Source organism: Scatophagus argus, chromosome 20 (genome assembly GCF_020382885.2).
Source record: "Scatophagus argus isolate fScaArg1 chromosome 20, fScaArg1.pri, whole genome shotgun sequence".
NCBI lineage: Eukaryota > Metazoa > Chordata > Actinopteri > Scatophagidae > Scatophagus > Scatophagus argus.
The window spans coordinates 16732069-16752260 of NC_058512.1; the positions used below are offsets into that span (position 1 = coordinate 16732069).

At 39.8% G+C, this 20192-nt stretch overlaps 2 protein-coding genes across 2 annotated transcripts; both read right to left on the minus strand.

Moving 5' to 3' along the window:
* Nucleotides 1-564: 564 nt before the first annotated feature.
* Nucleotides 565-13891, minus strand: LOC124051443 (complement component C6-like). The gene is made up of 18 exons (XM_046374818.1): nt 13721-13891; nt 12923-13097; nt 12324-12480; nt 11083-11227; nt 10737-10878; nt 10257-10395; nt 9179-9388; nt 7763-8006; nt 6897-7019; nt 6644-6810; nt 6309-6534; nt 5283-5451; nt 4966-5077; nt 4140-4272; nt 3762-3956; nt 2799-2886; nt 2365-2609; nt 565-2264 (listed from the first exon to the last, which is right to left on the minus strand). Exons 2-18 carry the CDS (start codon nt 13066-13068, stop codon nt 2083-2085), a joined length of 2823 nt encoding a protein of 940 aa, XP_046230774.1. The 5' UTR covers nt 13069-13097; nt 13721-13891; the 3' UTR covers nt 565-2082.
* Nucleotides 13892-14452: 561 nt separating this feature from the next.
* LOC124051446 (regulator of G-protein signaling 7-binding protein B-like) lies at nt 14453-20116 on the minus strand. The gene is made up of 6 exons (XM_046374824.1): nt 19312-20116; nt 18870-19042; nt 18329-18459; nt 17153-17291; nt 16954-17024; nt 14453-16588 (listed from the first exon to the last, which is right to left on the minus strand). Exons 1-6 carry the CDS (start codon nt 19438-19440, stop codon nt 16497-16499), a joined length of 735 nt encoding a protein of 244 aa, XP_046230780.1. The 5' UTR covers nt 19441-20116; the 3' UTR covers nt 14453-16496.
* Between the last annotated feature and the right edge of the window lie 76 nt (nt 20117-20192).

Sequence of the window (20192 nt, forward strand, 5' to 3'; positions counted from 1 at the left end):
GCAAGAAAACAAAGTGGTGTGAATACTTTCACTGTGCACTGTGCATGGAGTCAGAAATGTTTGTCTAAATGCATTTATCCAGATCATTTTCAAAGTTTATCAGAACATATACTGTGCAAGCATGTGTCATTTTAATTCGCCGCAATGTAGAATTTCACAGTTAATTGTGCTCCTATATTCAAAGTCTTGTATTGATGTAGATCTGCGTAATGCTGATACTCATGTTGTGGCATAGTTGTCATTTTCTAATGTGGAGGCAGAGGGAGACAGAGAGAGAGAGAGTATAGCACAAGGTTACACGTCCCAGCCTGTGGTGCATAGGCCATTGTTAGTATAAAACAGTTTGATTTGACATGGATGCTGTGCAGTGAGAGTGTAATCTGTCTTCACTCAATTCAAGTGTCACATTTTGTTTTTTATGCTATTTAATCAAAGGAAGGAATCTTTCTCATTTGCAAATAAAATCCTTAATACAGCTTTAGACTGGTTGTAGTATATCTGAATTTAATTTACATGCGTGCAGTAGATGCAGTGAAAATCTCCATCACAAAAAACAGACCATGGTATATTATTATGTTTTTATTATTACATGTGAAGCATGTTAAACAAGTGTAAATATTCCACTCTATGCCTGTAATTAGACATCACTGACTGATGTCTGTTGCCTTTGCTAAAAAAAAAAAAAAGGTCACATTGGGTCAGCAATAAACATATGGTTTGATTTATTGTATTAGGGAGTGAGTCAGTGAAACATGCTTAAAATAAGAGCAGTTCAGGTTAAAAACAATTTTCAACATCACAGTCTTGACTGGAAAATATATGTTATGTGAGTGTGTTGTGTATGTGAGTGTGCTTTCTTTCTGCAGTAACCACAAGACTTCTCTGCTGTCACGAAATTGTCTTTGTTATTAGCCTGCTAAATAGGAGTGCAGAAACAAAAACTGTTTTGCAAAATATGTGAAACACACTTTTGATAAATTTGGTGTCAAAATATACAAAAAAAAAAACCAATGAAATGATATTATTGTTCTGTGTTGATTTTTGTTTGTATGGTGCAATGTTTTGGAAAAACATGTCACCAATAAAATCTCCAAATGGCATATACACATATGTGTAGAACCCTCAATGTGCTTCAGATTTTTAAAGCCAGAATTATTACAAAGCCAACACATTCGGCACTGCAACATATTTTTTCTATTAATTAATGTCAAATAGTCGTTCAAATGTCACCAAATCTTGTATGTTTATCCAGTTTGTACTCCAAGATTTAAGTTTTAAATTCTGTATGTATTCCAATAATAGATTATGCCATCACACACTTTTCAATATTCAATAATATTTTTTAGCTTCAGGTCACCAATCCATTCTCCAGATGTCACAAATATGATATGAACATCCCCATGTGGAAATGTCACCAAATTTGGCACAAATCTGACATTAAGGGGCATTTTGGTATCAGATCCAATAATCCTGTAATCTAGTATTGTCGTCCCAAATTTGGTGAAAATCCAAACATACACAACAAAATAAGTTCTCATTTGCATGGTGAATGTTTGAATAATGTGGTGGAGTTGGGGAGAACATACACTGCAACGCCTCTATTATGATTGACTCTGACTGAGAACCTGAGGACATTCTTTAGCAGTGGTTTGTCTATAACACAGTAGTCACAGCACTTGAGCTTGAAAAGTGCAGTCACCCTCTGCTGGCCATTAGAAAGAATGCAGGTTAAAGGCACTTCAGCATTGGCTTCACTTTTCACACCCATAAGTTGTCTATGGTTCTGAGTTGCGTAGAGTGCTTGAACCCCAGTACAGCTGCTTTCCAGTCTAGTTTTCCTTCAATATGATCTGATTTTTTAAAATAATAACATAGTAAAAGATGTGCTAATGTCTCTAACTTACTGGTTCTAGTGCACCATGCAGCTGAAAAAGAAACAACAATTTTCTAGTTGACTGTTAGTGTGTTTTAAACCATGTTATCATTTTACTCTTTCCAGCAGTGTTTGAATATTTCTAAACATACTACTGTTAGATGAATTCAGAGCTTGAGTTTAAACTGCACAGGGAAGATTTAGGAGGATCATCTGGACTCACAAACCCCTTCATTGACAATCTCAAACTGATAGCTAGCACATTTGAGGGCGGCCATAGAACAAAGGTCCAAACTTCGAGTCCTCTGGGTCCTGGTGAGCTTCACACAGAACATGTGCTTTTCAACTCTGGCGCAGTCCCGAGCAGCTTTGCATTCACACTTCTTAGAGGCTGAGAACAGATTTCAGTTCAAATTATTCAATTATTAAAAGCTAAACTGCATCAAATGGCAAACCAAACGTAAAAATTGATTCATGTCAGACAAACTCACCAGAGCAGGTCTCCCACTCGTAACAGGTATCGAGATCGCAGGGTTCCTGAACAGAGCTCTTTGTGGACATTGCGGCTCTGAACTTGGCCCACTCCACTTTGGCTGAATCAGCTGCATCACACGCACCCTCGCTAACAAAGAAGAGCGGATCATGGTGGCAACGCCCAGCATGGAAGGAGCACAGGGACATTGGCACGGCAGCACCGATGTCAACATTCAGGATACAGAGATTCTCCGGTTGTGAACTGCACAAACACACACATGTTCATCTGCCGGTGCTTTCACATATTAAACACCACATGTATTCAGTATCATCACGTGGAATGTTTTATGATTAAGACTCACCACAAGTGGGTACAAACACATGAGAATAACTTACACAACAAAATATGTAATGAAAAATTACTATAAAAGAATTCCTAAAAAGAACTCACAGGCAGCTCTCTCGTTGAATACAGACACACTGAGAGCCTTGTCGTATCTCACCTGGACGACACTGACCATCGGGCACAAACGGCTCCTCTACAGGAAATGCATAGAAACAAGAGATGCCTTTGCTTTTTTTTCCTATATACAAAGTATTTTTCATGCAAAACTTTGTCTCGTCTACTGAGTGGGAGACTGTCCTGAGTGCCTCACATTGCAAAGGGCAGGGAAGTGGAAGTGTGATGCTCCCTATTAGATTCAGAGATCTGGAAAAAGATGTGCAAAACAACTCATTCTTAAAGCCTCGTCCTTAAAGAATGCATCTGTTTGGTACAACATATTCAATTCGATTAAGTTTCAGGAGAATCACAATGACTTGACATTGACTGAATAGCTGACATGTTGGGAAGTTGTCACAGCAAATGTGACCTGGATCTAGATTTACATGAAAAAATACATTAAAGGGAAAGTTGACCCCAAATCACAACTAGATATTTTTCCTCTCACTTGTAGTGTTATTTAACCACTAGATTATTTTGTTGTAAGATGCAGACTTTTGGAAATATCACCTGTAGTGATGTCTGCTTTCTCTTGAATATAATGGAACTTTTTTCCAAGTATGAGAAAAAGCATGTATTTTTGAGTGAACGGTCCCTTTGAAATCTGTGATTGTGTGACTGTTATAATCAGTGGCACAACACCAAGGTTATAGGATTATTTTGGTTTAAAAAGCTTATCAAAATAAATAATGTCAATGTTAACATATTAATTAAGAGTCACAAATATGCGTTTGCTCTGATGAAAGGCAGTATGAACCAAGACATTTGACTGTGTGTATTCATCTAATGTCATAAGAACCATGGGGATGTCCCTTTCTTGAAGATTTTGTGCTCTTCTGCCACACACCTCAATGAACAGTACCAGAAGTATTGGATATGAGATGGGAAGTTAAAAGTAACAATCTACTGTACCATCAGAGCAGCGCAGGTCAGCAGGCAATGGAGGCTCCCAGGTAAGACTGTTGCCGCATTTGTAGAAGCCTTTTGGCAGTGGAAAAAGGCGAGTCTCCTTACAGTTTAATCCCAATGATTCCCCTACTTTGTACTCATCTTTGCTGGGGACCAGCACCATGCTGTCAGGGATTTCAGGAGGAAGGCATACTTTCCCTAAAGGTACAGGGGGACAGATTTGAACCTAATGTAGATATCACGTCCAGACATAGAAAGTTAATCTTAACAGTTAATTGTGTGTGCAGATGATGACATCAGAAGAAACTGAAGAGACCTCTTTAATAAACTGCCACAGTTCTTCGATCATTGTTCACTTGTCTGGTGAGAAAAGAGACTTACTGACGCATCTTCCATTCGGCTGACTCCAAGTCCCATCAGGAAGACAGTTGATGAACTGAAAACCCTCCAGGTCAAATCCAGTGAAGCACTGGAACTCCTCATCCTCACCAAAGTTATAATACTGCTTTGATTTCTGTAAGAGGAGGAGGTTAATAAATGCAAAAAAGTTACGAAGGAGACAAATAAAAACTAATAATATTTCTTTAGTTTTAATAGTGTTTATCCTATGATATATTATGCGATTTGAGATAAATTTATTCTACCAAATCAACTAAGACAGGCAGACATATAAGTTTAAAAAAAAAGGATCATTAAATGACTAATTTAATTATACCTTATCTCTTTTGGCTTTGAGTTTCAATATTAATACATTTATTTAGTCAAATACTGACAAAATATTTTCAAAAAGTGGCACTCTTCAGACAAAATACCCACTCTATTAACACTTATGAGCAGTATAGAAACAATTAATAGATTGTTCATGACACACTATAATGAAGCTGTGCTGATTAGTCTTCTTCATTCCTCAAGCAAAGAATCCATAACTGGACACAAGTATATAAACAGATAATAAATAACAATATAACACAGTTGTAATTATTAAAAAATACATATATATAATAAATTGTTGAAAATACAGCCTTTATTGCATGTTTATATGCTTGTTAGTTGGTTTGGAAACTCTGTGTCCTCTGCAAACGACCATGTTGACGAGTTGGAATTCCAACTTCGAGGGCGTTCTATTTGTCGCTTCCGGCTTCAGGAGTCGGACAGCAACTCGGAACACGACTTATGAGTACAGATTGAATGGAGCATTAATTTTTACCCGGAGGAAGCTGTAGGCTGGCTTCTGTGGCCGAAGACAGCCCTGCACACCAGGAGGCAGCTCGTCTCTCCAGCCCACAGTGAAATCGTTATCGTTGTCACAGGTCTCCTGTCTGGCCACAAAAACATAAACCAGAACATCCAGTAAGTCCAAAGTCATACACATACGCACTGTGTGAGGACAAAAGACAACCCACACTTTGTAAAATTGAGTTCAAATGTCAATCGCAGCATCAAGACATCAGTGGCTGCAGACATCAGTGTAAAAACAATGTTAATATTAAAAAATGTGAACACTTTGGTAACAATCCATCATACCTTTGGAAGATGGAGATGTGACATGGATCCTCTTGCCTGCTTGCGTCCGTGCAGGGTTTGCCTCCTCTAAGGGGAGCAGGGTTATCACAACTCCTCGTTCGATGTCTCTTCATTGACGCTCCACAACTACTCCACGGCCCCCAGCAGCTCCAGTAACCATCCACTGCCTCTGTGTATATTATACATCAAACCATATTTCAAGTGTGTTTAGAACCAAACCTTGTTAGAATTAGTATCCTATGTATGTAGCATGGAGTTATATCATAGCTTAACGCAACAGTTGTCCTGTTGGTCTTTCAGTCCACCAGGCTGTTCCATAAATAGATTCACAACTATTAACTATTTATGCAGACATTCATGGTCCCCAGAGGGTGAATCCTATCGACTATGTTGAATCTCTGACTTTTCTTCACGTATCTCTGTGATGTTGACATTTTTGGCTTTGGCTGAAATGTCTTAAAAGCTATGATTCTGATTGCCACGAAATCTGGTACAGAAATTCATGCTGCTCTCAGGATGAATAGTAATCACCGAGGTGATCCTCTGACTCTTCATCAAGTCAAGACCTCACATTTGTCTCATAGTAGTTAAGTAGTTCAGACCAGTGCTGTGCCCAAGTACATCCCCAGAGAGCTGCTATCATGTTATTGATATAAAACATGCTATAAAACCACTATCTCAGGCTCGGTCAGTTTAGAATTATTCCAGCAACTCTGGTGTTGTGTTCTGCTTCCAGCTGCAACAAGGACAAAGTCTTTTGTATATGCTACAACACTAATTCCAGTTACTGACTAGAATTTCTCCATAGCAAAGGCTCATGAGTATATATTCACCATCATCACAAAGGGATGGATAAAATCTGGCTTCTCAGAAACAAAGTTCAAATAATTAAATCTGAAGGTCATGATATAATATAATATAGGTCATAAACCTATATTATTGCCAAATTATCCAGGAGATGTGTGGGGGATTTCTGGAGCCCACTGTACTTTTATTGTATTGTATTCTGCAGCAGTCCAGCTGTACCTGAAGTGTAGTCAGGAGCTCGTTTTTCACAGTTAGTTCCAAATGTGCCTGTTTGGCAAACACATTTGCACTCTGTGCCAGAGAGAACTGGCCTGGCGTTGTTGGGGCAGGGAGCACATTTGCAGGTATCAAATTCATCCAGGTACTGCAGCAGGGCCTTCCTCAGGTGTCTCCTCTTTGTGGCAGCACATGGGATCCCCCGAACCAGATCTATGATAGGAAGCGCCTGGACAAACGTACAAATGCATAAATGCAACATTAGCTTATTGTAGACTTATAACTTTGATTTTTGTTTTTTGAATATGGGATGGTGGGAGGATGGTGCTTGACTTAACCTTGCTCTCAGCCACAACAGGGTTGTCAAGAACAGACTTGGCCCAGTTCTTGTAGGAAGTTCGGTCCGGAGCTGGGCCCTGCCTCTCCCAGGCCAAAGCTGCTGCCTCTCTGGTTCGACCTCCACTCACCATAGAGAAAGATTTCTCAGCTGCCTGAATGTATGAACCTGTGCAAAAGAAATGTTTAAGGAGTGATTGAAGGAAAGAACAAGGTGATAATATGATCATTTCATAGTCAGTTTGTGCTTGAAACCGTGATATTTCTCAGTCATCCTGTCGTCAGAGCATCGGGTCACACTGCTATGTTCACTGTAAAGGATGATGCTCCAGGTGGTGTCTCGCCTCAGGCAGCCTGTGATGTGCTCTTCTGTCTGACCTGTTGGAGAGTGTAGAGCAACATCATGCAGAAACAAAGGAACCAACAACAAAACATTATTTTGCACTACATGTGTGGTCTTTTTCCAGTGTATAGGTCATATTTAAATATGAGAGGTAAACTACATTTTCCTCAAGTTCTTTTGTTTCATGTCAGTCCACGCATTTGGAACTAATTGCACTTGAAAATTTCAAACCTCTAAAGAATCATCTTTGAAGTTTCAGGGAACATTATTTGACTTAACAAAACCAGAGCCAGAACCAAATTCTTGTAGAAATGTCTAACTGCAAATTTAACTCTATCTAGAGTTGATATCTAATTAATGTTAGGTAGAGAAGTTCAACAGATCATCCATGAATTTTCCAGGCACATTGAATATGTTACATTCACATTATAAAAACCCAAGATTTTTTACTCTTTCTCTCTATTGTTTCAAATTATAAAAAAATATAACAAGGTAAACAGCAGCGTAATGCATGCTCATGTTATAACAGCTGCTCAACAAGAAGGACTTCCTGCTTTCCTGGAGCAAGTAAAATGCCACCTTGGTCTAGTAAATCTAGTTAGTCACTTGCCAAATTGCCAAATACATGCTTTGCCCATGTATTTGTTTCGGGAAAGTGTCTTGGTGGATGACACTGCATTGTGTTGTAGCAAAAGCTGAGCCAAGTCAAGAGTGTTGTTGAAGTGATAGAGATGCAGCCAGAAGGAGGCTATGATGGCAGAGTGCTGTATTGCTGTACCTGAACTTGTGAGTTCCTCTCGGCTGTACTGGTACAACAGGTCATAGATACCTCCCAGTACCCCTGAGCTGTAGTAGTGTGTCCCAAAGCGCTGGAAGATGTCCCTGTAGAGGGCATAGTTGTACTCGAGAGGGAGAGCATGAAGGAACTGGAGGAAAGGCTGAGACAGGACAAGGTCTTCTGGCTCCCTCACCTTGAATTTGGAAACTGGCAGAACCTGGTGCACCCGGAAAAACTTGGAGTCCTTGGGAAATGGAAATAAAGAATTTTCAATTCAAATGCATTTTTTTTATATAGCGCCAAATCACAACAGTTGTCTCATTACAGCAGGTCTAGCCCAAACTCTTTAATTTGATTTTTAGAGAGACCCAACAACCACCACCCCCCCCAAAAAAACTTCCTTTTAGAAGGCAGAAACCTCAGAGCAGATTCCGTCTCAATGTGGGCGGAATGATAATGACAGTATTAACAATAATAATTTTGATAATAGTAGTAATAGTAATAGCAGTGATAATTATAATGCAGAAATATAACAGGTGGTAATAACAGTTGTCTGTGTCAAGCAGGACCACAGCAGGGGACTCTTGGGAACCTGAGAGACAAGAAAGCATAAAGACTCCGGGGAAGAAGTGAAGTTAGTGACATGCAGTGATGGGACATGAATATGTGTGGAAGGAGAGTTAGAGGAAGAGAAAGAAGCTCAGTGCATCATGGGAGTTCCCCTGGCAGTCTAAGCCTATAGCAGCACAACTAGGAGCCAGTCTAAGCCAGCCCTAACTATAAGCTTTATCAAAAAACAGGGTTTTAAGACTACTCTTGACTGTAAAGAGGATGTCTGTCTCCCAGACTGAAGCTGGAAGATGATTCCATAAGAATGGAGCTTGATAACTAAAGACTCTGGTTCTGGTTCTACTTTTGCTGACCCTAGGAACCGCTGCATCCTGGGAGAATAGAATTCTAGTTGGATAATAAGGTGCTCTTTGCGTCTTTGCGATAAGATGGCGCTTGACCATTTAGGGCTTTGGATGAGAGAATGAGAGAATAATTCTAAGTCTATTCTGAATTTTATGGGAAGCCAGTGTAGAGAAGCCAGTACAAGAGAAAGGTTTTCTAATACTAGTTTTTGTCAGTGCACATGCAGCAGCATTCTGAATTAGCTGGGGAGGCTTTAGGGACTTATTGGGGGTAGCCTGATGTAGAAGAGTATAGTGGGAATCAGCGAGTTGCGTGCATGCAAAAATATATGTGCATGCATGTGCTTGCTCTTGTATTTGTCTTTGTGAAGACCACATTTTATCTGGTCCTCACTTTTTTATGTTAGGGAGATTATGTTAAGAAATTTGGGATACATTGTGTCAGTGAATGGCTTCACAGTGTGACTACAAATGTGAGTGTGTTGTTGTTTGAGTAGCTCACAATTTTTTTTGAAGCTTCAAAAGCCTCGTTGTTGGAGGTGATTTGCGTCCTATACCTCCCATTGTAGAAGAAAATGGGGAAGAAAATGAAGGGGAGGAAAAAGCTTCCTTGATGTCCGTCACTGCTTTCAGACGAAGAAGAGCTCTTCACATCAATGGACTCGCTGTGCAGTGGCTGGGGCTCGGTGCTGAAGTCCTCCAGCACTCCAACCTTTACAACCAGAACCACATCTGTAAATTAACATTTATAATAACAAGTGCAGTGATATCAAAAACAAAACTGTACTTTTCCAGAAATCATCTGTTCATTCATTCATCTGTGGTGGTAAAGCCAAAGCGGAAAAGAGACGCTATGCAAACCACTGATGAAGATTTATCAAATTATTATGTTAAAGGCACTGGCATTTTGTTTCACTTCATCCTTTCAGCCCAACATTGTCTTTGTATAAGATGATTTCTGTTTTGGCATAAGTTGAGGGCTTTTTTTTAACAATGATATGCCAGTATGCCAGTTTAAGAGTTTGGTTTTTGGAATGAATAGGTGTTACTAGTCCCATTTAACGTTATGAAAGCTTACTACTTTTAGAATTTCTGTTGGCTGGTATTGCCCACAGAGGAGCTTTCTGCTGTGCTAACATGAGAGGAAATTGTTGCCAAAAAAATACAGCATTTGTTCTGCCGAATGACATTCAGACATTGGGTTGTTCACCTGGACAGATGTTATTTTCAGTTCTATTGAGTCATCGTCTCATGCTGACAATTGTGTTGCCCTTGAGGAACCCAGGCTGACATTAATGTAAAGTTATTGTGTTATAAAGTTTTTGTGGCCATTTTTCTGTCATTATTTTGCTGGCTCATCCCCAACAAGATGACATCCCCATTTTAATCCTCTCTACAAAGCTCTGGTCAGGTGTTTCTCCTATGCCCAAAACAGCTGTCAGTGAGCACAACACAAGATGTATTTTTGAATCACTGAGCAAGTATGAGATGTGGGCAGGGGATTGAGAAGTCTGGAACCTGGCTAGCTTTACAGAGGTGCTGTAAATTCATATAAACCTAAAGAAAAAAAATAATATGACCTTAATGTCAAAGCTCTCAAAGTTGTGGGGGATGCGGTGGTAGAGCAGCGTGCTCCGAGGTCTCTTCAAGTTGCAAATTCCTCCCATAAACATGTTGTCCAGTACCGCTCCCCTCGGCTCCTCTGCTAGAGCATCAAACCTTTGAACACAAACCAGTAAGAAAGTTACCCCTCATCTTTATTTTATAATAAAGACAAAATCGTAGCAATGCATTATTTATATGCATCACTGCATGTGTTATTTTAGACCCACCTTACTATGCCTCTGACTGATTCACTATGATATTGTTAACCTGACCAGCATTAAACATAAAGCTAACCAACCCAACCAACAAAGCCATCCAATCAGAGAGAGTAGAGTGGGTTTCAGAGGAAAAAAAACAGTTGAAGCACAATGAAGAGCACTTGGCAGGAAGGAATGTAGTCTATGAACACAACAGGGAAAAATGTGGACCTTTTAACATTTTAACCTTTAGCTTACCCATTTCCCACCAGGTCAGCCCCGGGGGCCACTCTCTTCTCTGCCGGACACACAATTTTGAAGTCAACACAGTCTCTCTCATCAGAGTTATCTCCACAGTCGTTTTGCCTGTTGCATGTCAGTGTCGAGTTGATGCAGCGTCCTGCAGCAGAAAGGATGATTTGTAAGCAAAAAAAACATTGGTCTGTGTGTCTTCATCTGAGCGTGTGTTGTGACAGCAGATCGGAGATTAAAGAAGTGAGCCCACCACTGAAAAGAGTTTTGATTTCCAAGAACTGCTTTTCCAAATAAAAACAACATCATATTTTGAGTATTGCACATTTGTGTTATGTAAAACACTACTGACCATTGTCACACTTAAAGTCATCTCTGCAGTCAATGGTGGGTAACTTGCACTCTGTGGAGGGGTAACAGGGTCTCTCCTCTGTCAGCTCCGGACTGCAGGCCGACCCACCAAACTGGGATGGCCTCTGGACAGACCGCGTCCGAAACTGTGGCAACAAGGGGAGAGAGACTGATTTGATTCTAATTCATTTAATTAAAAATCATTTATGATGTATGTAACCATGCATTGAAAATGGTCACTATGAAAAGTGATTTAAAAGAAAAAACAGGAGAAACAAGTACAGAGAGACTTTTTCTTGCAGTAAACAAAATAGATATATTAGAAAGAATAGAAAGAAACTTTGCTCAAAATGTTTCTCAGAAAATTAGTGTCTGACTAGTTCACAACCAGTGCCTAAATTGTGTAACTAGCAAATATGCTAATATAATATCATCAGAAGGGAATCAGACACAACTAATATTTGGTGTTATTTTAGAACACACAACGTTTCCAATTTTTTTGAGAATCTCTCACTTTATTTGCTGGCAGCCTACTTAAGATGTGTTCTCAGAACTGTTTCCAGGAAGGTTCTAAAGAGACAAATTATACATGTTTTTTAAGGCTGATGGGAATGGGCTAATGGGGGGGGGGGAAGCTCTTTTATGAGCAACATTTTCATTAAATGTGACAAAGACAAAGAACAAAATCTGGAACTAACTGGGCCATGTATATTGGAAACAAAATTTAGAAAATATAATTGACAGTGCATGTAAAAAAAGGGCAGGTTCTTTTTTGTGCTTAGTCATATATAACATTTTACATATTTACATAGTATGAATTAACTTTCCCATGGTTCCCATGGTGTTGCAGGAAAGTTGGGCATAAAAGCACAGGACTTTGACACTTATGTTCAGAGTTCACAATCTGACTGGTTAGGTTTAGATAAGAAAAACATTAGCAAAAAGTTTTTCCAAGATTAAATACTTCATATTTTTGTTTCCTAATATGTTCCTGGTGCTCTCTCAACACCATCTGCAAATTATTTTCTACCTGCAAATTTGTTTTCTATCTGTAAGCAGCTCCTCTATTTGTGTACTGGATAGCCTCGTCCATCAACAGCAAATGTCTGCCTTGAATATCCCCAATTTTGTCACTTTTGCTGTCAGAGTGCACTACATACTCAAAAGCTTTTGAGAACTAACATAGAAATAAGACAGAACTGCGAAGGGGAATATGCTGCAGTGTGATTTCTGTTTTCTTGCCTGTTTCTTGGCGCAGGGTGAGCATTCCGACCAAGGCCCAAAGTCTGTCAGCAGGCAGTTGATGGGACAGCTCTGCTCGTTACAAGCTCTGCTGTCGTGTCCCTTACACAGCTGATGGCAGCTGTTCTTCCAGTAATAATCATCATACCGAAAGTTCCTGTCAAAAAAAAAAAAAAAAAAAAATCACTTTTACTTACAGCAGCTGTTGGCATCATGTGCATTAGGTAATCGTATTTCACAGCAATAACTGAAACAGTATGTGAAATAAATAAATAACTCTTGATTGCAGTATTTCACAACTGCAGTGGCTCTGTTTTCATAGCAGTTTCAGTTTGCAAAATTCATACTGAAGAATACTACAGCCTCCTCCTCCTCTTTCTAGCCTCAAAAGCCCACATGTCTATGCTGAGCCTCATCTGTGTCTGCACTGCATCACTTGGGTTAGCATCGTCCCACCTGTTTCTGTGCTGCCTCGCTTGGGTACAGATTGTTTCATCTTTGACTGAGGCGTCCTGTCTGTGTATGTGCTGTGTCTCTCCTGTGTCCCATCTGTGTATATACCAGGTCTAACTTATGCCTGTGCAGTTTCCCCATCTCACCTCTGTCTGTGCTGTGTACCGTGGTTGCAGGTTCTGGAGCAGGCAGACCAGGATCCCCAGGGGTAGTGCTCACAAAAGCAGGCCAGACCAGCTGATATGCAGCTGAGGAGCTGTAGCAGCAGGACCAACCGACCGAAAGGAGCCATCAGGAAAGTTCAAACTGGTTTCACCTCCTCTGAAAATAATTTGATAAACAGGACAGAATCAATAGATGTCTAAAATTCAGTATTTATGTCATTTTAAGTTTTGTTCCTTGAACATAAATTGTACTTTGAATAAACACTATAACATATTAGCATTGTAAATAGGATAGTCAAACAACACTTACTCCCTACTAAACATCTCAGATATCTACCTAAAATCCAAGGAAGGCTTGATGTTCACACATATTCTCCAGAGGAACAGCCTTACAAAGCCCTACAAGCCCTACAATCTACTGTCACTCAGAGTAGTTCAAAAAGCTGCAGCACTACAGCTCAGCTTCCAGCATTTGCAATATTCCTTTCCAAACATATTCTTATATAGCATATTAAAGTGATTTGATTTCTGCAATACTACATGTATTGCATTTAGACTAAATATATTTTGATGCACATAAAATGCCTTTTATGTAAACAAGCTAGTTTTAGCACATTTCATAATAAGAAAATACCCAAAAGAAAAAGAATAAATTAATAAATTTACAAAACACCAAAGGGTCATGGTGCAGTTTGAAGTAGGGATATTCAAAGCTAAGTTCTCTGCAACTTAGTTAACATGTATTTAAAAAAAAAACAAAACAAGCAAAATCTGACTCACCGCATGTACTTGATGTCCTCTTAGTCAGTTATTAAAGCCTACTTTAGTAGCTCTGGTGTCTGACTGTATTTTTGGGCAGTTCACAGTCCTCCCACTAAGCTGACTCTGCACTGCAGGCAGAGCTGAATCTGTCTTGAGGTTTAAGCCTGAGTGGCCAGCAGCAAAATAAAACCTCTCCCTGGGATTTCTCATGGGACACCTTTTTTTTTTTTTTTTTTTTTGTTTTTTACTTACATTGCCCAATCTGTGCTCAGAAACATCTCAAACAAAATAAATGTTGTTAATAACAACAATAATCAGAATACACAGCAGCACATAAAGTTCTTACATAACCCTCTTGTTCCTGATTGTTACGGGAAGAGCTCTGGAGTTTCCCAGCTGCAGAGAGGAAAACCAGATGTTCTGTGTTTGAGACCTGACAGTTAGAGATACCGAGGGGGGGGGAGAACTTTTCTCAGCAAGTATCCAAGTATTTGTGCAATCTGACACTAACAAAGTTGAAACTGGTCCATGTTGTAAAAGGCACATAGAGTTCAGCCTACTGTGTAAAACAGAAACAAAACTGTGCATGCAACTAAAAAATATATGTTGTTTCCCAGTTAATGTTTGGAACTTTTTGGCTTTTTGTATTACACTCACTGAATAAAATATTGTTATTTTGTTTGATGCGGTGTTGCTTGAAAACAATTTTAGAAATGAAACATTTTTTTTTAAATATAAAACTTTATTCACATTATAAAATGTCCAAAGCTGTACATAGGTCTAGCTGTGAATTCTCTACATTGCAGGACACACTAACTACACATGGCCTACTCTTAGTCATGTACACGCCAAAAGAAAAAATTCAGCAATTTAGACATCACCATTTGAGAATACATTGAAGAAAAAAAAAATCTTCACAAACACAAATTTACAAATGACACTACACTCAGTGGGAAAATGACTCTATGCTTCAGATTAAAAACTTTGTGAGTGGATTTCAATTTCTTTGTGTCTGTGTGTGGCTTTTTCACTTCTGCTGTTTCTGTGTGGAGCATTGGTAAAGCCTGCGTGATGGAAAAGTCAAGCTGAAAGTAGAACATGTTCTTCTCTTGTCCCCTAGAGGCAGTAACGAGCATTACACCCCAAAATAACAGAAGTGCTGGTAAGAAAAAACAACATATTGATGATTCAGCTATTGACAGCAGTGAGAGTGGACTGGGTAGGTTAGATCACATACCGTCACCTGTTTACTGACAGCATTATAAGAAGTATCTCAGAATTTACAACTTCATTTTCTAAATGTCATGACTTTTTCTTGCATCTCGTAGTAGTATTACTTTCAACTTTATGCTCAAAATCTGTTCTGAGGGTGGTGTAAGAAAGGTCATGAGGTTGTAAAATCAAAGGGTTTTTTGCAGTACGTTCACTCACTTAGGTATTTGAAAGATATCACTGTTATCTTTTTATATTTTGAAAATGGAAGATGATGGCTGTCGATGTTGGTAATGTCGGTACAATTATTAGCATTCATCCTCTGAGGACCGTGAATATACACACCAAATTTCATGAAATCACCATATACAGCCAATAGTTTTCAAAGTTTTCCAGCTATGGACTAAAGTGTTGGTCAGCAGGCGATTCTAGATGATCTGATCTTCAGTTCCAAATGATTAGAAAAAAATCCTCCCTCAATGCAAAAAGCAAAGTTCTGTCAAAGTATCCTAGCAGCTTTTACTTATTTTGCTATGAAGTTTACTTTTATTAAACACACACATACACATTTGAATAAATTGAGAACCGTCGGGTTGTACAAAATCTGAAATGTAAAAACGACAAAATATACTTCCAACTTGTCGTTTTAGCATTTTGTTTTTGTACAGACATAACAGCTAGAGAGATATAATCATTAATTAGCTTTATGGATGGATTTTCTTACATTTTACTTTTCTTCCTGTAGGAAAAGAGCCGTCACAATTACAGGTCAGTCGAGCATATGCGTCCTAACAGTGTAGATGAATGGCTTCGTCTATGAGGTTTCACAGCACACAGCCAAGTGGAGACTCACCTGGCAAGAACCTCTACTGAATGATGCTCTGATACATCAACACATCAGCAGGTTGTTGGGACTAAACTGCCTCACACTGTGACACATTCAGACATAAAGGTGTGACACAAGCACAGCAAGACAGCTGAAAACTAAAAATGCCAGTGCATAGCCTGAATATGTACAAGTTTTATATATTATTTCATTATCTGAAGTGGTACAACAGAGAAAGATAAGGAAGGAGATGTAAGAAAAAAGAAAAAAAAATGCAAAGATGCCTCATCTTAAAAAGTTTTCTGCAAGTGCCTAAAAGTGATACACAAAGTCGGCCCCTGCCTGTGTCTTTTATGGTCCACCCAGCGGAACCCAAATGGTACTCACAAATTCAAGAGCTGTACATTTCTGCTTTATTTTATTTTATCCATTACCGACTATTTGCTTCACTGTTTCCCTCTCTCCTCTGGGCATTGTATGAAATATTTCTGAAAAAATACATTAGAAAATAACCAAACTCAATCTAAGCCTGAAGGTTTATGTGACAAAACAGCCCAAACCCAAACCAAATGACCAAGCAGCAAAACAAAGTAAACATTAAGGAAGATATAATTTCAGATAATATGAACAGAACTGAAACTAAATAAAGAATAGATGAAATAGTATTAATGAATTTCTTACTTAATATACATCACAAGATATGATAAAATAAAAGTCCTTTCCTGTGTGTGCTTGAACTGTGCTGCCTTCAGACTCTTAGCCAGACACCATGCAGCAGAGTCCAGGGAAGCGTCTCTTCCTCTGTCTGATCAGTGGGTGTGGAGTCAGATTCAACAAGCTGCTGTCATCTGGAACAAACAAACACTTTGCGATCAGGCCTCATCATGTCAACAAGATCTGTGTTTTTATCACAAAGAGAAAAAGTCCAGCATCATCCTGTTCCCACCTGCAGTGTCCACGTCATAGTTTATTCACGTCTGTGAGTCGGGAACAGTTATGTGGATGTTATTCTATGATTCAGTCTTTTTATTTCATTTTCACTTTTTTCCTTTTTTCTATTGGTGTCTTCTTTACTTCATTTTGTGGTTTTATCAAACTAGATATTATATTGATTTGTCACCTGTGGCAAATGATTACCTTTTTAAAAAAATTGCGTCTCTGAACTGCTACTCTAATGATGCTATCAGAGTCATCTATCACAAACATTACATGCCTTGGTTTTTCAGTGGCAATGGCATGGTGTCCCTGAGTTTGCTGAGGAGGTTTCGCATCTCTCGCATATCTCTGTGGAAACAGTGAGACGCAGATAGTTACTGAAAGTTTGGATGAATTATTATGAATTCAAAACAGTAGAAAAACGGGCTGCATCAAGAAACAGTGTGGAGTGTGGAGTGGAGCATCAGTTGGCATACCTCTCTATGTTTTCAATATCGGTTCCCACCAGCCACTGCTCCTGCAGAAAGTCAGTGGGGGAGGAGGATCGGTCTTCCAGGATGGGGACGTCTGAGCTCTCATCCATCCTGAAGTCCACCTTCGGCTCAGAGTCCGTTCCTTCAGGTCCACACAGAGACAGCAGCTGTGAGGCACAACTCATACACATTCACAAGGACATCTGTCTGGAGATCAGTATCACGAACATACCATCATGTTGTGATTGCTTCCTCTGAGTCAGCGTTTTAGTGAGCTTATAATTCACACAAGAATAAAAAGTATTCGCAAAGGGAATCATTTGAAAGTGTCAAATGTGTCAGGCCACATGTCAGGCTGAAAAAAAAAATCCTGAAATATACCACAATCAAATCATTAAGTTTTAATTTCATCTGTAAATGTAACAGAAATAGTCTCATCTCCAAATCTAATTAAGTCTTGTTTTAATTTTATGTTTCCTGTTTGAAAATAAGAGTCCATGCCCCCAGAAGACCATACTATCAGCTCTCTGCTGCCCTCTGCTGTTTCAGCCGTGTGAGAACTTAAGCCTCATCTTCTCAGGTACCAGCTGACAGCCAGACAGAATGTGCATATGTCAGATTTAAGTAGAGGTTTAGTGCATTTTAGTTACATTTTGATGGTATGGCTGTAGAAAACACAGCTGCAACAGTACATGAAAGTACGTGAGATTTTTTTGCAGTATCACAAGTTATGACTGTTTGTATCTGTCAAATCCATATTGATGCATCTATAATAATGCAGACTTCATCATAAGGTTTCATCGTCATTTTCGAGTGTTTAAAAGGGTCTACGCTGCTTCATAAGTAATTATTAAGATACTGCAAGGACTGTTGTCAAACATGATTGTTCCCTGCAGCTGATTGTTGAGTTGTATACAGGTGAGTATAGGTAGTCATAATGCATCATAAGCCCATCAGTCAACCTCCAGAATATAACTAGTCAAGAGTATCCATAAGACACCAGGACCTATACTTCATTATTAGTCACATCTTTGTTTTGTTGGTGCATCAAAAAGCACTGTGTGTTTGTGAACGCACAACCGTCACAATGCACTACAAGTGTTGCATTCTTGTATTTCCTTTGCTTGACATGTTCTGTATATAGTGGTGTCTTTTTTCCCTTTTTTGTGGTGATGGTACTTTTTCTGTGCAGCTGCAGCACCCCCAGCAGGCACATGGATTTGAGCATCTCCGTTATGAACATCTCCAGGCAGCACTGCAGCTGGATGAAGAGCCGACAGATCTCAGGGTGGATCTCCCCGTCCTCTGGACTGTAGTGTGAAGAGGAGGAGAAGGAAGAAGAGAAGATTACAAGGAGGAAAGAAAATAAAGAGAGCGAGAAACAATCAGCTAAACACAGAAGAAGCATGTTGACTTTATAGTCATGCTGACCAAGTCAAATCAGACACTATGAACTTTTGCCAAAGTTACATTACATTAGTGGGGTACTGCACTACCACGCAAATCCAACTCAGCAAATCATTTCAAAATTATTTTGGATGTTGTTTCCCTTATGATAACAAAAGTAATGTGGATGTCTGTGGACATGGTGGCTCAAGTTAAAACAGGTCATTTTAAATTTTGTTGGTTATTCGGCTTTTTGCTTTCACACTTTTTATGTCCTCTTATCTCATTAGAAGAATGGCTGGGACAAGCAGACTTAAAAAAGATGAAAAATCACCCTGATACAGAGATGATAGCCAGGTCCTGGTGCGCAGCCCGGGCCATGGAGCATCCTTTGGTCCGAGTGTGGTGCATCTGAGCCCGCAGAGAGGGACAGTCGGCTGAGATCTCCCCGACGGAAATGACCTGCTCCCGGTACAGCGCAACGAGGGTGTTGAATTCCTGGACAGTCTGGAGAATAAACAACCACCGATTATTTGATAAGCTTGGAAAAAAAATCGAGATCATCTTCAAAAGCGAGTAAGACTACAATAATAAAAAAAATCTAGCCTTTAATATCCTTAGTCCCTTTTGCACCATTGCTGCACCTGCTCGTGATAAAAAAAATCGCTTCTTTCTATGAAATACCAGCATGTCCTTTGGTGCAGAGCTCCGCTGAAGCTGAACACGGACCTCTTACGATCATTAACAGAGGTTATTCTCGGTGTTCCAGCACTCACCATCCTGCTGCCGTCCACGGCCCCCTCCGTGCTCTCTCGACGCTCCGGCTCGGTCTGCGCCACTTTGATAGGAAAAATGATCCCCGCAGACCTTGGGCGCTTTTTCCGCCCGTACGGTGCAGAACACATGCATGCACACCCACCACCGGAGCCCAGCCAGACGCAGACAGAGAGAGAGAGAGAGAGAGAGAGAGAGAGAGAAATACCTCCTCCTCTCCCTCTTTTCTGATAGCTGCTGAGTCCTGTATTAAAAAGAAAACGAGCCACCCCCCACGTCCTTAAACGCAGCAGGCTCGCGGGGTTCGTGTATGTTGTGAGTCCCCTCGCAGGTCGTTATTCCCGCAGCGGGACCGTGTGGCGGGCCGGACGGAGCCCCAGCAGCATCCTCTGCATCCCAGCCGAGAGGAGAGTCACCTTCAGCCCCTCCTGAAGGCCGAGAGGGAGGCTCCTCCGTCTTCCGCCGCGCGCTCACGCGTGAGGAGGATTCAGAAGGAGCCAACGGCGAAACGCGTCGTCACTCACCGGCTGACAATTAACCGTTTACGAGCAACAGTGGCCCACAAAAACAAACAGGGTCTCTACTGTGTAGCATTGTAATGCACAGGAGATGCTTTTACAGCCTTGAAGACATTTTTTACGAGTTAACTGACGCTATAGGGTGTAAGGAAATATCCATACACTTCTACGGTATTGCTACTGTACTGTATTAGATTTTTATTAATAGCTTACATGCAACAAGTGGCTGTAAGTTTTTGTTTTTTCTAAATGTAGAAAGAAATAGGAAAACTGGCTATATCAGTTTGTTAAATTAAATGTTTTATTTTCTATTATAGTTTCTATTTTTTTATATAGAATATGGGGTTGTTTTTATTTCTTAAACC